This window comes from Salvia splendens, chromosome 5 (genome assembly GCF_004379255.2).
Source record: "Salvia splendens isolate huo1 chromosome 5, SspV2, whole genome shotgun sequence".
In the NCBI taxonomy this organism is placed as follows: Eukaryota; Viridiplantae; Streptophyta; class Magnoliopsida; order Lamiales; family Lamiaceae; genus Salvia; species Salvia splendens.
In genome coordinates this window covers 7,246,147-7,259,385 of record NC_056036.1, presented here as the reverse complement: position 1 = coordinate 7,259,385, position 13,239 = coordinate 7,246,147, and the positions used below count along the sequence as shown (strand labels likewise).

The 13,239-nt window shown below is 36.9% G+C and overlaps 1 protein-coding gene across 1 annotated transcript; it reads right to left on the bottom strand.

Annotated features, from left to right (window-relative positions):
- Positions 1 to 6,881: 6,881 nt before the first annotated feature.
- On the bottom strand, positions 6,882 to 10,104 carry LOC121805117 (zinc finger CCCH domain-containing protein 66-like). Its single transcript, XM_042204907.1, has 7 exons — positions 9,727 to 10,104; positions 9,282 to 9,454; positions 9,105 to 9,164; positions 8,228 to 8,338; positions 7,854 to 8,141; positions 7,546 to 7,773; positions 6,882 to 7,467 (listed from the first exon to the last, which is right to left on the bottom strand). The coding sequence occupies exons 1-7, from the start codon at positions 9,779 to 9,781 to the stop codon at positions 7,114 to 7,116; spliced, it is 1,269 nt and encodes a 422-aa protein (XP_042060841.1). The 5' UTR covers positions 9,782 to 10,104; the 3' UTR covers positions 6,882 to 7,113.
- Between the last annotated feature and the right edge of the window lie 3,135 nt (positions 10,105 to 13,239).

Below are 13,239 nucleotides of genomic sequence, written 5' to 3'. Positions count from 1 at the left end.
TGGGGGGCCGCGGCTCCCCCATGGTGGACACTCTAATATGAGCGCCTTATTTGCGCGACATACACGTGTCAAAAACGTCAGCTTTTTTAAATATATTTTAATACCTTCTTTCTCTTGCCAAATTAAGCTTTTTATCTCTCTACACATTATCTTCTCAATTGAAAATAGACGCCCAACTCTGTAAAATAATTTTAGCTCGGTGGGATCTATAAAGCACCTTGTCTGGTTCGCTCATTATGAGTGAGTGTCAATTCATCTTTCTCCACACTGACAATGTTTGTGTTATTCGAGTTTTTTTGGGGAAGAATTGTGATGGTAATTATCGTAGATTAGATGAAGGAATAAGGAGGAATTTGAGTTGAGGGTATTTTGGGGCATCGCCCAAATTTAATCCAGAATTGGAGATATGTGGATCAATGTAATATACCTTATTGCATATATTTTTGTGAGCAATTCAATGATAATTTTACAATTTATGAAAGTGAGGAATCAATGTAATGAAGCAATTTTTTGTGGAGTTTCAATAGAATAGCTGTGAAAGATCGACAATTACATTTTTTAGATCACTAAAGTTGCAATGCATTTGTTTAATTCCTTTGGCCTTTCGGCACTCATATATAAAAATTAAAATCTTTAGATTGTCTTTTGAACATATTTCAATTGTTCCTTTTGGTGTATTTTACGCTTGCAATTGAAGTTGCAGAGGGGAGACGAAGAACCTGATACAAGATTTTCAGAATTAGAAAAAGATATATATCAATTTCCTTTTTTTTGTGACAGAAAAACAAGGGAAGCTACGTATACAGAAGTGAAAGAGGTTATAGATCTATAGACTTGATTTTTCTAGGATATGGGTTCATAAATAAGAAGACGAAGCATAAATATAAATAAATAAATAAATAATTACTGTTGTTGCTGACACGTGTGTGTCGCCCAAATAAGGCGCTCATTTTTGTTGCCCAGCAGATCACCTCTCTCTATTGGGCGCTCAAAATGAGCGATAGCATGAGCGCCCCTCTTCAATACTCTTTTTTTTCTATTTTTTTCATTTTATAATTTAGTCAATTCTCGCTTTCCTCTTCGATTCCTCTACGCTACCCTTCTTTTTCTTCTACAATTCTCTATGCATTCCCTCTTTAATTATCAACGCCTCCCCTCGCTTTTTTTTTCTTCTACAATCAATTCTCTAATTTTTTTCTCTTTCTGCAATTCCCTCTTCCAATTTTGTGCCTAAATTATCTTGCTCAATTCTTATTTTCTTTCAGTGATGCTACTTTCAATTGCCAACTACAGACAACTTAGAATGTGCATGGCTGTCAGATTTGTTCTCAAATTTTGAATCTCCAGTTTTAAATCATTATCCCCAAATCTGAATTTGATATTAGACATAGATTTGTGTTTGGAGAGAAAAACGTTGGGGAATTTCAATTTCTCTGTGTGTGATTTACATTTGTCTGCAAATATGAGATTGTGGATATATTAGAAGTGAGAAATTACAATGTAAGATGTGTTGTGGAATTCAATTTTGAAAAAAAAATGTTATGGAATCTCATTTGGAGAAATTATTGATAGAAAAAGTGAATTGAGCAGATGAAATTGTAGGGGATAAAAAAATTGTGTGTATGGCTTTATGACTCAATATCCTGGAGAATCAGATATGTGAAGAAATATAAAATTATTTGATAATGTTAAAGGAATTTAAATTAATTTAAAACTAAAAATCAAAAGAGAAAATGAAAAAAAAAATTATTAAAGAAACGGTTGCTCATGCTGGCGCTCATTTTGAGCGCTCAGCAGAGCAATCCTCTATATATATATAACTTCAAATAAAATAAAGTGAAATTAATTATTGTGGATATGAAAGTTGTGGCAAGTGTTGCAAATTGTGATAAACTGATAATGTAATAATTCGAGTCTTATTAATGAAAAATGAACGTCAACTCAACAAAAATACGAATTTCATAAAATAGAAAAGCAAGATATTAATTTTGAAAAGAGTCGGATTAGGCCGTCAAAATGGATGTCGGGTATTGGATACCCGATATCCAAACCCGAAAAAGTCGGATAATTGAATACCCGAAACCTGATTTTTCGAATATTGGATCGGGATCGGGTAGTGAGAATTTTGGATTATCGGGTATCGGGTTACCCGATATCCGATTGGGTATACCCGAATTATCCGATTTGTTTTCTAAAATTAATAAATTATGTTTTATTATAATTAAATGTAATTTAATTTCTTAACTACATTTTAATTAATACTTAATATTTAGCGCATAAGATATGTAATTTAATTTTTTAATTATATTTTAATTAAAAAATTCGGGTATACCCGAATTAATAAATTCGGGTATACCCGAATATTGGATCGGGTATACCCGAATTAATAAATTCGGGTATACCCGAATATTGGATCGGGATCGGGTAGTGAGAATTTTGGATTATCGGGTATCGGGTTACCCGATATCCGATCGGGTATACCCGAATTATCCGATTTGTTTTCTAAAATTAATAAATTATGTTTTATTATAATTAAATGTAATTTAATTTCTTAACTACATTTTAATTAATACTTAATATTTAGCGCATAAGATATGTAATTTAATTTTTTAATTATATTTTAATTTCATTAACTTGTGATATTTTGAATTTTGAATTTTTGATGATGTTATTGTTAGATCTTGATTGTTATGAATTTTTGAATTGTGATGTTTATAAGGGGTGGATGTTGGAACTTATGAATTTTGATGGTTGTTGACTTATTGTGGATGGATGAAAGATGTTAGTAATAACTTATGAATTTTGTATTTTTCAAAGTTTGTAGTTATTTTTTTGAAATTTGAACTACTTCAAGAATTTTGTATTTCTAAAAGTTTGTAGTTATTTTCTCTTAAATTTGAACTACTACAAGAATTTTGTATTTCTAAAAGTTTGTAGTTATTTTCTCTTGAATACTACTTCAGCTTTGTATTAAATTCGAATTAAATAATATTAAATAAATTCTAAAAGTTTATAGTTAATTTAAAAAAAAAAATCAAATTCACAATCGGGACTGGATACCCGAGTCGGATATCCGGGTACCCGAAATCAAATTCGGGTCGGGTATCGGGTGTTTGATTTTGGGAATTTCAGGATCGGGTATCCGCGGGTACCCAATTTGACAGGCCTAAGTCGGATGGATCATCATCATGGGGAATGATCAATTTTTAACTCATCATTTAATTGCTAACTACAACTAATTTAAGACCATAGGATTTTATAAATCTTGTTGTCTACAATTTGCCATGTGTAATTTCGTTTTTTCATTTTTTTTAATATTAAAAAGATAATAGCAACTATCAAATTTAGGGTTTAGAAACACGATGTCAATACATTATATGAAATACATCAACACAAAGATATGACAATGTCAATACAATTTCATATTGATATTGTACAATCATTGTATTGACATATTATGTGTTGTGTATTGATATAAAGTTGTTAACGAAATTTATGAAATTTTTTTATTTTTTTCAAATTTTGATATAGGAATATATGCAAGTGGGATCTCGTTAGAATCCTTATGAAATTATCTTTAATTTGATATATGTTGTGCGAAAAAATAATTTAAATCGAGAAAGTTATATGCGTTTTAAAGTTATGAGATATTTTTCAAAAGTTAATTACAACTAATTTATGGTAAACTGACCTTAATACCCTTATTGACGTGTTTTGTTGATCGCATTGACATTCAGGGACTGATGATCCAGGTCCTTGAGAGCATCCACAACCATGCTCTTGCCAGCGGCACGGTTGTGGGCCCGGGCGGTACTATTCATGCTTGCTCTCTGGCAAGAGCACAACACCCACAACTGTGCTCTTCCGCAAGGACGAGCACAATTAATTTAAAATTCAATTAAACAATAACATTTCCATAATATTAAAATTCATTTAAAAACCACAATAAATATTACAAATGATAAATAAAATTAAACATTACATAATTAGTCGGCAAAGTAGTCGGCAACGAGCCTTTCGTGGGCTCCCTCCCGGTCACGATTGATGTAGCGGCGATTTGATCTAGTGCGTTGAGGAGGATGAGCGGGGGTATTCGCCGCGACATATGTTTCGTAAGCGGCACGATGTTGTTCGTAGTATTCTTGTTCTTCGCGCTCCGCTTCCACCATGAGATGAGTGAAATCTATTTGATGTTTTGAGTGAAGGTTGAATGTGTTGATAGTTTGTATAAGAATTATGAATGAGAGATGAATGAGAGATGAATTGATGTGATAAATGAGTGATGAATGTGTGTATTTATAGATGATTTTGGGAAAAAAAAAATAAAAAAAAATCAAAAAAATTCAGAAAAAACGGGAAAAAAACGACCATATTTTTGGGATTTGGAAAATATATTTTTTTATTTTTTAGCATTATTTATAATTAAATACCGATTTTTTTTAAAAAAAAAAAATTTTGAATGCAACGGCTACGCCGTTGCCCAATCCCGTGCCGCCACGTGTGCGTCCGCTGGCACGGACGTGCTCGATACATCAAGCAGCGCCGTGCCAGCGGCGCGAGCGCAGCGGCGGCGACCCTTCTCCTTACCGCTGGCACGGACGGCGGTGGCGACGACTGCCACCGCTGCGGATGCTCTGATTTGAATATCTAATGGTTATTATTTAATTGTTATTAGTAATGAAGTATTGAGTTAGCAATATAACACTCTCCGCTACGTGTTCATCCTATATGCACGTATTTAATGAATATAATTGCTTTTTCTAGTATTATAAATTTTTCAATTTTTCGGTTAAACAGAACCAACAAAATGAAAATTAAATTACTAATCATTAAAAGAATAGTAAGTACGAAATTTGCGCGCATTAACCATTTGATTAACTCTTTCCTTTCGCTTTCAACTCACCCGCCCAAAAAATTAAGAGCATCAGCAATGACGTTCGTCCCGGCGGAATTCCGACCGACGTGCCAGAATTTTGCGGCGGACGTCCGCCATTGTGCATGGTATGCACGGATACGGAATTCCGCCAAGGACACCGCAGTTCCGCGGAGTTACGCGGAATTCCGTCGCGACGGGCGTGCGACGTCCGCCATTGCGTTGACTCCCACGGACGTCCGCGTGGAATTCCCGTTTATTGCATTAATTTTTTTTAATTTCTATATATACGGCTCGTTGAACTGCATTTCATTCGCACCACGTGTTTTAACAACTTTCTCTCTCTACATTTCTTTTATATATCCGGAATGACTGGTAGTGATAGTGGTAGTGATAGTGGTGGGCATTATGAACACATGCTACATCTGATTCATGCACGTGTGCGGGAATCAGCGGAGAGGGAGGAACAAGCGGCCTTGGCGCCGGCAGTACCTCGACCCATCCATCGTCGAACTATAATACCCCGGGACCACCTCGCTGCCCACGCTCGGTTGTATGAGGATTACTTTGCGCCGGAGCCACGGTTTGGGGAGAACCTATTTCGGCGATGGTTTAGGATGCATCGTCCGCTCTTTCTGTGTATCGTGGGCGCTTTGGAGCATCGATACGGGTATTTCAGGCTGCGGGAGGGTGCGGCTGGTAAACCCGGCCACACGCCGATTCAGAAGTGCACTGTCGCAATCAGGCAGCTGGCATACGGAGGCCCGGCCGACATGTTCGACGAGTACCTCCACATCGGCGAGACGACTGCCCGCGATTGCCTGAAGTATTTTTGTCAGGGCGTTAGGGAGATATTCGGGGATAGGTATCTTCGAAGGCCTACCCCCGAAGATTGTCAGGCTCTGCTGGATATGCACGGGAATCAGCACGGGTTTCCGGGGATGTTAGGCAGCATAGATTGTATGCACTGGGAATGGAAGAACTGCCCCGCTGCCTGGAAAGGGATGTACACTACTGGTTTCAAGGCCAAGAATCCCACGATGATCCTTGAAGCGGTAGCTGACTACCGGCTGTGGATTTGGCATGCCAATTTTGGAGTAGCCGGGTCTAACAACAATATCAACGTCCTCCAGTCGTCGCCCCTTTTCAACGAGCAGTGCATGGGCGTTGGTCCGGCCGTCAACTTCGTCGCCAACGGCAACCAGCACAATATGGGCTATTATTTGGCGGATGAGATATACCCTATGTGGCTAATCTTTGTAAAGACGATCAGATGCCCAGCGGATGAAAAGAAGATATATTTTGCGGCTCGCCAGGAGGCAGCGCGCAAAGATGTGGAGCGGGCATTTGGTGTGCTCCAGGCTCGATGGGCGGCAGTGAAGGGTCCAACACGGCTGTGGTATGTTGACAGCATCGCCGACATGTATTATCACGCACAACATGATTGTCGAAGATGAAGGTCCAGCACTGACTGATTGGACCAATGATGATGCTGGTGCTGCGGGTCCAAGCCACGGCGTGACCACTAGCAATGTACGCATGGGGATACCCCATGACGATGTCGATCGAGTCCGTGCATTTGCCGACATGCGCCAAAGACAAGCCTATGTTCGGCTCCAGAACGATATTATTGAAGAATTATGGAGCGGAGAGGTCGTCGTTGATGTAGTTTTTAATTATTGAAATAATTTTTTTAATTTGGTGAAATGTACTTTTGTTTTTTTTTTATTTAATGGATTTTTTCCCCTATTTGTGTCGAAATTTTAATTCCGTAAATTGTTTAATTCCGAAAAAATTGTTTAATTTGTGAATTTGTGGTTTTTTAATTGTGGGAAGTCCTTCGGGAAGTCCTTGAGGATGTCCGCCACTTTGCAGTGGGAAGTCCTTATGACGTGACAATGCAGTAAGAAATCCTTATGACGTGGCAGTAGGTGTTTTTGGGAATTCCGCGCCACTGCTGATGCTCTAAGAGGAGAGAAATATTTATAAAAATATAAAAACATCTGCATAAGTCTTCAAAAAAAATTTCATAGTAATACTCCATAGGAGAGTTTAAGAAATACGATCCTCCCAAAAAGATTTAAGAAAAAAAACAAAGATTTCTGACATAAAATATAGAACCATCCGAGTCTTTCAAAATAAAATTTCATAGTAACAGTATGAGAGAGTTCAAGAAAAAAGATCAGCCAAAAATAGACCATTACTGAGAGGGTGATGGCGGGGTTACTGGCGACAGAGCGTCAGTCAGACTCGCCATGATGAACCTCGGATGAGGCCTTCGACGAGTGTGGGAGCGAATCAGACTGGTCGAGTGACTCCCCAGGGCTCTTGGTGTTTGAGTTCTGATGATGCTTGTTGTTAGCAGTTGCTTCCTTTTTGATCCAGTCACTCAACCTGGATGATTTGGTTGGGGAGATGTCGGCTACGGGCAACGATGTACTCTGATATGGGGTCGGAGACAAGTAAGCGAAGGCCGGAGGAGGGACACTGAGGCTGTATGCGTAGTTGTGCCCGTCCATGGGGTGGTCAAATCGGCAGGTAGGGCCATATTTGCAAAGTCCATACATGCTATAATACGAACACACGGGCTGGCCCTGCATTTAAACAGATGTTGAACCATCACAATTACGAACCAACAAAACCTAGTAACGTATATACAATGACAAACTTACGGCTCTTAGAGGAAGACCGAGTGGACCGAGAGAAGTTGAAACTAATTGTGTGAGCTTTTCTCTAGGATGGTGATATTTGCACTCTGATCCGTATTTACAATTACCGTGTTCCATGAAATACCGGCATTCAGGTTGATCTGGTCTTTCCGGGAGAAACGAGACAGATAGATGCCCGCTCGGTACTGGCCCAGTTAGGACACTAGTGACAGACAACTGGCTGGCGTTTCCCTAGCAATCGGAAAATGGAATGCATAATAAGATGATCCCAAAATAATTAACCAAAAATGCTTTCAACGAAAATGGCATACCATATATGTGTTCCATCCTTGCGACTGAGGTATAAATAAGGGCATGTAGCTATGTGGAACTTGGAGAGAGCTAGCAAAATAAGTTGCCTTCGATAAGGATGCGGCTGAAACACTTTCAGATGATGCACCAAGTGAAGAAACACCTGTAGAGCCGCCTGAACCATAGACGGGTCCTGCTACAGGTAAGACATTTGCAGCAGCTAATGTAGGCTGGGGATGATGGAACTTGCAAGCATATCCATATTTACATAATCCTGTACGCATATAAAAAGGACAGGGCTTTGCGTCCTGTACATCACAGCCAATTCAGTGAGGTCTATCAAAATTAATGCCCGTGGCTAAATGGAACAACCGGATTATAGAAGATATAGCACCTGACGCATTGGTAAGCCCAACATATTCAACACGAAATCAGCTTGTCGATCCTTCGGATGATGATATCTACAGGTTGACCCATACTTACAGGTGCCTGTCTTTAGATAGTGCTGAAAGACGACATAATCAATAAAAATCAGTACAAACGATCAAACATTTCTCTTCACATATTGCAACCTCATTCAAAGCATGAACAGAAAACTAAAAAGTCATTGAAACCTAATCAGCCCATATCAGGAAATACTTCAACACCATTTGATCGACAAGTGGCCAACAAACCAAGTTACTTAAAGATTCGTGCAGGAAATGCAAAACATGCCAAAAAGCAGAGTTCATTAATGAACTTAAATAATGAAATACATTAAGGGTTGTTCGGTTTGCAAGATTTGATCTCGGGATTAAATATGTATTGTGTTTGGTTCATGAGATTGAATCTCACAACTTAATCCTAGATGGATAATCATGTGATAATTAGTCATAGCCACCCCTCCAACTAAAATAATCCCGCAACTTAATCCTAAATGGATTACCATAGGATAATTAGACATGGCAACCGAACGACACCTAATAAGAATACCCTGCAAATTTAACACTCGCCTAAACAACAAGCCAATTACTACAAGTAAAGGCAAAAAATGTATCTGAACTGAATTTACTTCACAGCTCAATATCGTACATCAATGTTGCTGCTAAGTGTATTCGAGCTAGGAACTAATGGCTTGTTTGCTTAAAGCAAAACAATAAGTGATATTCGAGGAACATCCATTCTATAAAAATATAAGCTTCCATCCACTATGCAATAAAAGTACATAAAACTGAAAGCAAGAATATAACCAAAATAGGTTGAAACGTAATAGAATCCAACAGAAGAACTACCCCACAATCTGGTTGTCCAACCCTTTCGGGAAGTTCATTGCTCGTTTTAACACCATAAACCTAGAACAAAGAACAACAAGAAAGAACCTAATCAGAATGAAAAGCAGCCAAAACAACAAATGCAAAACAAAGAAAGGCAAAAAAACATGATATTTCTATATGTGGATATGTATGTACCTGTCCTGCACTAGAGGGATGATTAAAACGGCAATCGCTCCCATAGCCACAAGACCCCGTCCGTAAATAGTATATGCAATCGGGTTCACCCGGTCGATCCGGGTAGGATCCTAGCTCATCACCAGCTCCCCCATTTTCACCACTCTCTTCTACCTTAAGCCGTCTCATTGCCTCTGCCGAAAATAACTAGTTAAGCATTAAAACCAAAATACACAAGCGAGCTTAGAGCTAAGATGATACTCAAAATTCAAGCTCTATTAACAATAAAAAACTGATGTCGAAGGAAAAAAATAATGATTCAATCAAACCCCATTATCAAAAACACCGATCATCAAACAATACGAGAGATCAACCGAAAATCAACATTAATAAAGCGGAAAATAGAAACAAAAACAAAGATTGAATCGAAAAAATCAGCAGAGAATTTTCTGATCAAAATTCGCACCTTCAACTCTGTCGGAGGTTGAGCCATTCCTCGAAAATTTCCGATTTCCCGGCATCGATTTCTCGAAAATTTTTTACCGACACTGTGCTGAATTTGTGGTTTGGAATTACGATTTTGATTTTGATTTTGATTTTGATTATAAATTAGCAGCTCCACTGAATGCACATGCGTGTGATTATGATCAAAATTCAGAAATCACGCCAACTTTTAATGGCGAATAAATTAGGAGAAGAATAAAAAAAACTAATATCAGTCGGATTCGATCATCACTCGCCTAAAAATTATTCGATTTCTCTCTCTCTCTCTAGCACAGAGGCTTCAGATCTTCGAAAAAGTCCCTAAAACTGAACTGCGTATCCTTGTGAAAATTTTCCTGCACTCGTGTACGAATGTGTTAAATTTAATTCACCAAATAATTCTTGTATACAAGAACAAAATGTTCTCGTGTCGTGGCATGTGGCGATAAGACATATTTGCCCCTGGCAGTGTAAAAATATCCTAATTTATCTTTTTTTCTCTCTTTGAATATAACTACTTATTCACTTCTAACCGAACAAATATAGAGGACAAAATTTGGTTTCAAAAGTCCCCCTATGAAAAATATATCCGATTTTTACAGTTTTGTTGGAAAATGTTGTTGAGCCTATTTCTAAACCTAATTAACTTGGTATGAATTTGATCAATTTATACCAGACTTTGCTACATCTAATAAATGATATGAACTTAGTAATGTTGGTATTATATCACTTAATTCATGTCAGGGGCTTACCAAATATGTGGACCTAGTATTCTTGGTTTGATTCCATACAATCATATCTTACTTAGACATGCACACTTCAAGTTTGATATACAAGGTATGAAATGATATCATATCATGCATATTAATAGTGCATTTTTTTTACGCATGGTACAAACTTATAGCATTAAAATTTATAATCATGATATAAATTCAGTCAATTCATATCAAACTTGTAGACCATTGGACGTCCATCATAGGATCTACACGTGAATATTTGGCAAAAATCTATACGAATTTGTCGAATCCGAACTACGATTACTAAACAAAAGCTACAGAAGGATCAATGTACTAAAAGTCAAATACAACAAATCTAGTTAAAATATGTATGGAGATAGAGAGGCCTCTTTCAATGACTTGGTAATAAAGAGATTTTCCTTTTAAGAGCATCAGCAGTGGTGCGGAATTCCCGGTGGAATTCCCAAAAACACCTTCTGCCACTTCATACGGACTTCTCACTGCACTGCCACGTCATACGGAATTTCCACTGCACAGTGGCGGAATTCCCCGCAGAATTCCCGAAGGAATTCCCACAATAAAAAAAATTCAAGTGATGCGAATGAAATGAAGTTCAACGGGATGTATATATAGGAACCGAAAAATAACATTTAATGCATTAAACGGGAATTCAGCGCGGAATTCCGCGGGCGTCAACGCAATGGCGGACGTCCACACGGAATTCCGCGGAACGCCGCAAAACTGCGAATTCCTTTGCAGAATTCCGTATCCGTGGAAGGGACGCACAATGGCGGACGTCCGCCACAGAATTCCCACACGCCGGTGGAAATTCCGCATGGACGTCCACCATTACTGATGCTCTAAGCAATTAATAGTATTTCCTTCGTCATGTGTTTATACTCATTTTTCACGGTTAGGACTTAGGACATAAATTCATAAAATTGTAAAGACATTTTTTTATACTCCCTAGTTTTAATTTCAGGAGTAACTTATTTATGGTGTTTCCAGGCGTGCTAAATGCATTAGCTCAAAATATTTGTCTTTTTATATTTTCAGATACTAGTAGACAAAGAAATTAGCATGCTACGTGGGGGAATTTTCTGTCATTTAACATCATAGTTTATACTAGTATTACTACAGGCATGGTTCTAGGAAATAGGAATTGGGCGTAAGATACATAGAATTTACTAAATTTGTATTTTATCTAACTGTGAAAAATCGTCGCCGTTGACCGGGGCAAAAGTAGCAGCGTGGGCTAGAAGCAGGAAGCTGTCAGCCGTTGATCAAATCGGTTTCTTGGATCTTCTCGGATGGGCCCACATATTGGAATTTGTTCTCCTTTTGAATAAAGGATTCCGACCACGCTGCATGTAATAAGGAAATAGGCTTGGGAATGAAAAAAATACACATATTCTCACATCTAGATGTTATAGTATTAATTTAATACTTAATTAATAATTATAATTAAATAATAGTTATTAAATATTCAAATCAATGGCCTAGATCATCAGCTCTGAAATATCAATACGATAAAAAAACGTTAATAAAGGTATTAAAGTCAATTTACAACAAATTAGTTGTAACTAACTTTTGAAAAATATCCTACTTTAAAATGCATATAACTTTCTCGATTTAAATTATTTTTTCGCATAACATATATCAAATTAAAGATAATTTCATAAGGATTCTAACGAGATCTCACTTGCATATGTTCCAATGTCAAAATTTTTAAAAAATTGAAAATTTTCATAAATTTCGTTAACAACTTTATATCAATACACGACACATAATATGTCAATACAATGCTTGTACAATGTCAATATGAAATTGTATTGACATAACCACGTTTTTGTATTGATGTATTTCATACACTGCATTGACATTGTGTTTCTAAACCCTAAATTTGATAGTTGTTATTATCTTTTTAATATTAAAAAATAAAAAACGAAATTACGCATGATAAATTGTAGACAACAAGATTTCTAAAATCCGATGATCTTAAATTAATTATAGTTAGTAATTAAATAATGAGTTTGTAATTGATTATTCCCTTATTCACATATGTAATGTAATGTAGTGGAGCATATGAATTTTTATTCTTAATAATTTTGGTACGGTGAACGGTGAACGATTTTAGGATAACCTATTACCTATGATGCTAAAAATATGTTACAATTGCTTTACTACTAGATAATGGAAATTAAGTGGTACTGGTATTGATAACGTATATTCGTAAAGAGACTCAAATTTTGTCACATTCTCAATTAATAATTTTTTTATCATTTTTTCTATCTCGTTACAAAAATTTCTATTTTTGAAATACGTGGTAACAAAGATAGAATGGCCATCTAGTTCCCAAACAGCTCGAGTTCGATCAGCTCCTGACTCTTGTATAGCAATTTATAAGAAACATGAGTTTATTCAATGCGGGTATAAAATGACGATGGTTAATTTATATGGAAAATGAGAAAAAAAATGATTACTTGTATATAAATAAACTATCCACACCTATCATTTTAAAATATACCTGCTGTATTTAATTGCTTGAAATTTGGCATGAGTTGAAAGTTGAAAGTTGACAGTTGAAAGTGAAAACTTTATTGGCCAATAATTCGATTTTCCAGAGCTCGATGGAAAACTGTCAACGGCACCTCCAATTGTGGGAGGAGGATCCCCTGCTGTGGGAATAAACACAGCACCAAATGCTGTGGCATTAAACGACGTAGTATTCCCATAAATCACATCAATTTTTTTCACTA

What these genes read in the sequence shown, in the direction of transcription:
- LOC121805117 (XM_042204907.1), bottom strand. Translation starts at nt 9,781, where the DNA reads ATGCCGGGAAATCGGAAATTTTCGAGGAATGGCTCAACCTCCGACAGA. An exon ending in TTGGACAACCAGATTGTGGG is followed by an intron (nt 8,339 to 9,104) that starts GTAGTTCTTCTG and finishes GTCGTCTTTCAG; the next exon opens with CACTATCTAAAGACAGGCAC. An exon ending in AAGGATGGAACACATATATG is followed by an intron (nt 7,774 to 7,853) that starts GTATGCCATTTT and finishes TCCGATTGCTAG; the next exon opens with GGAAACGCCAGCCAGTTGTC.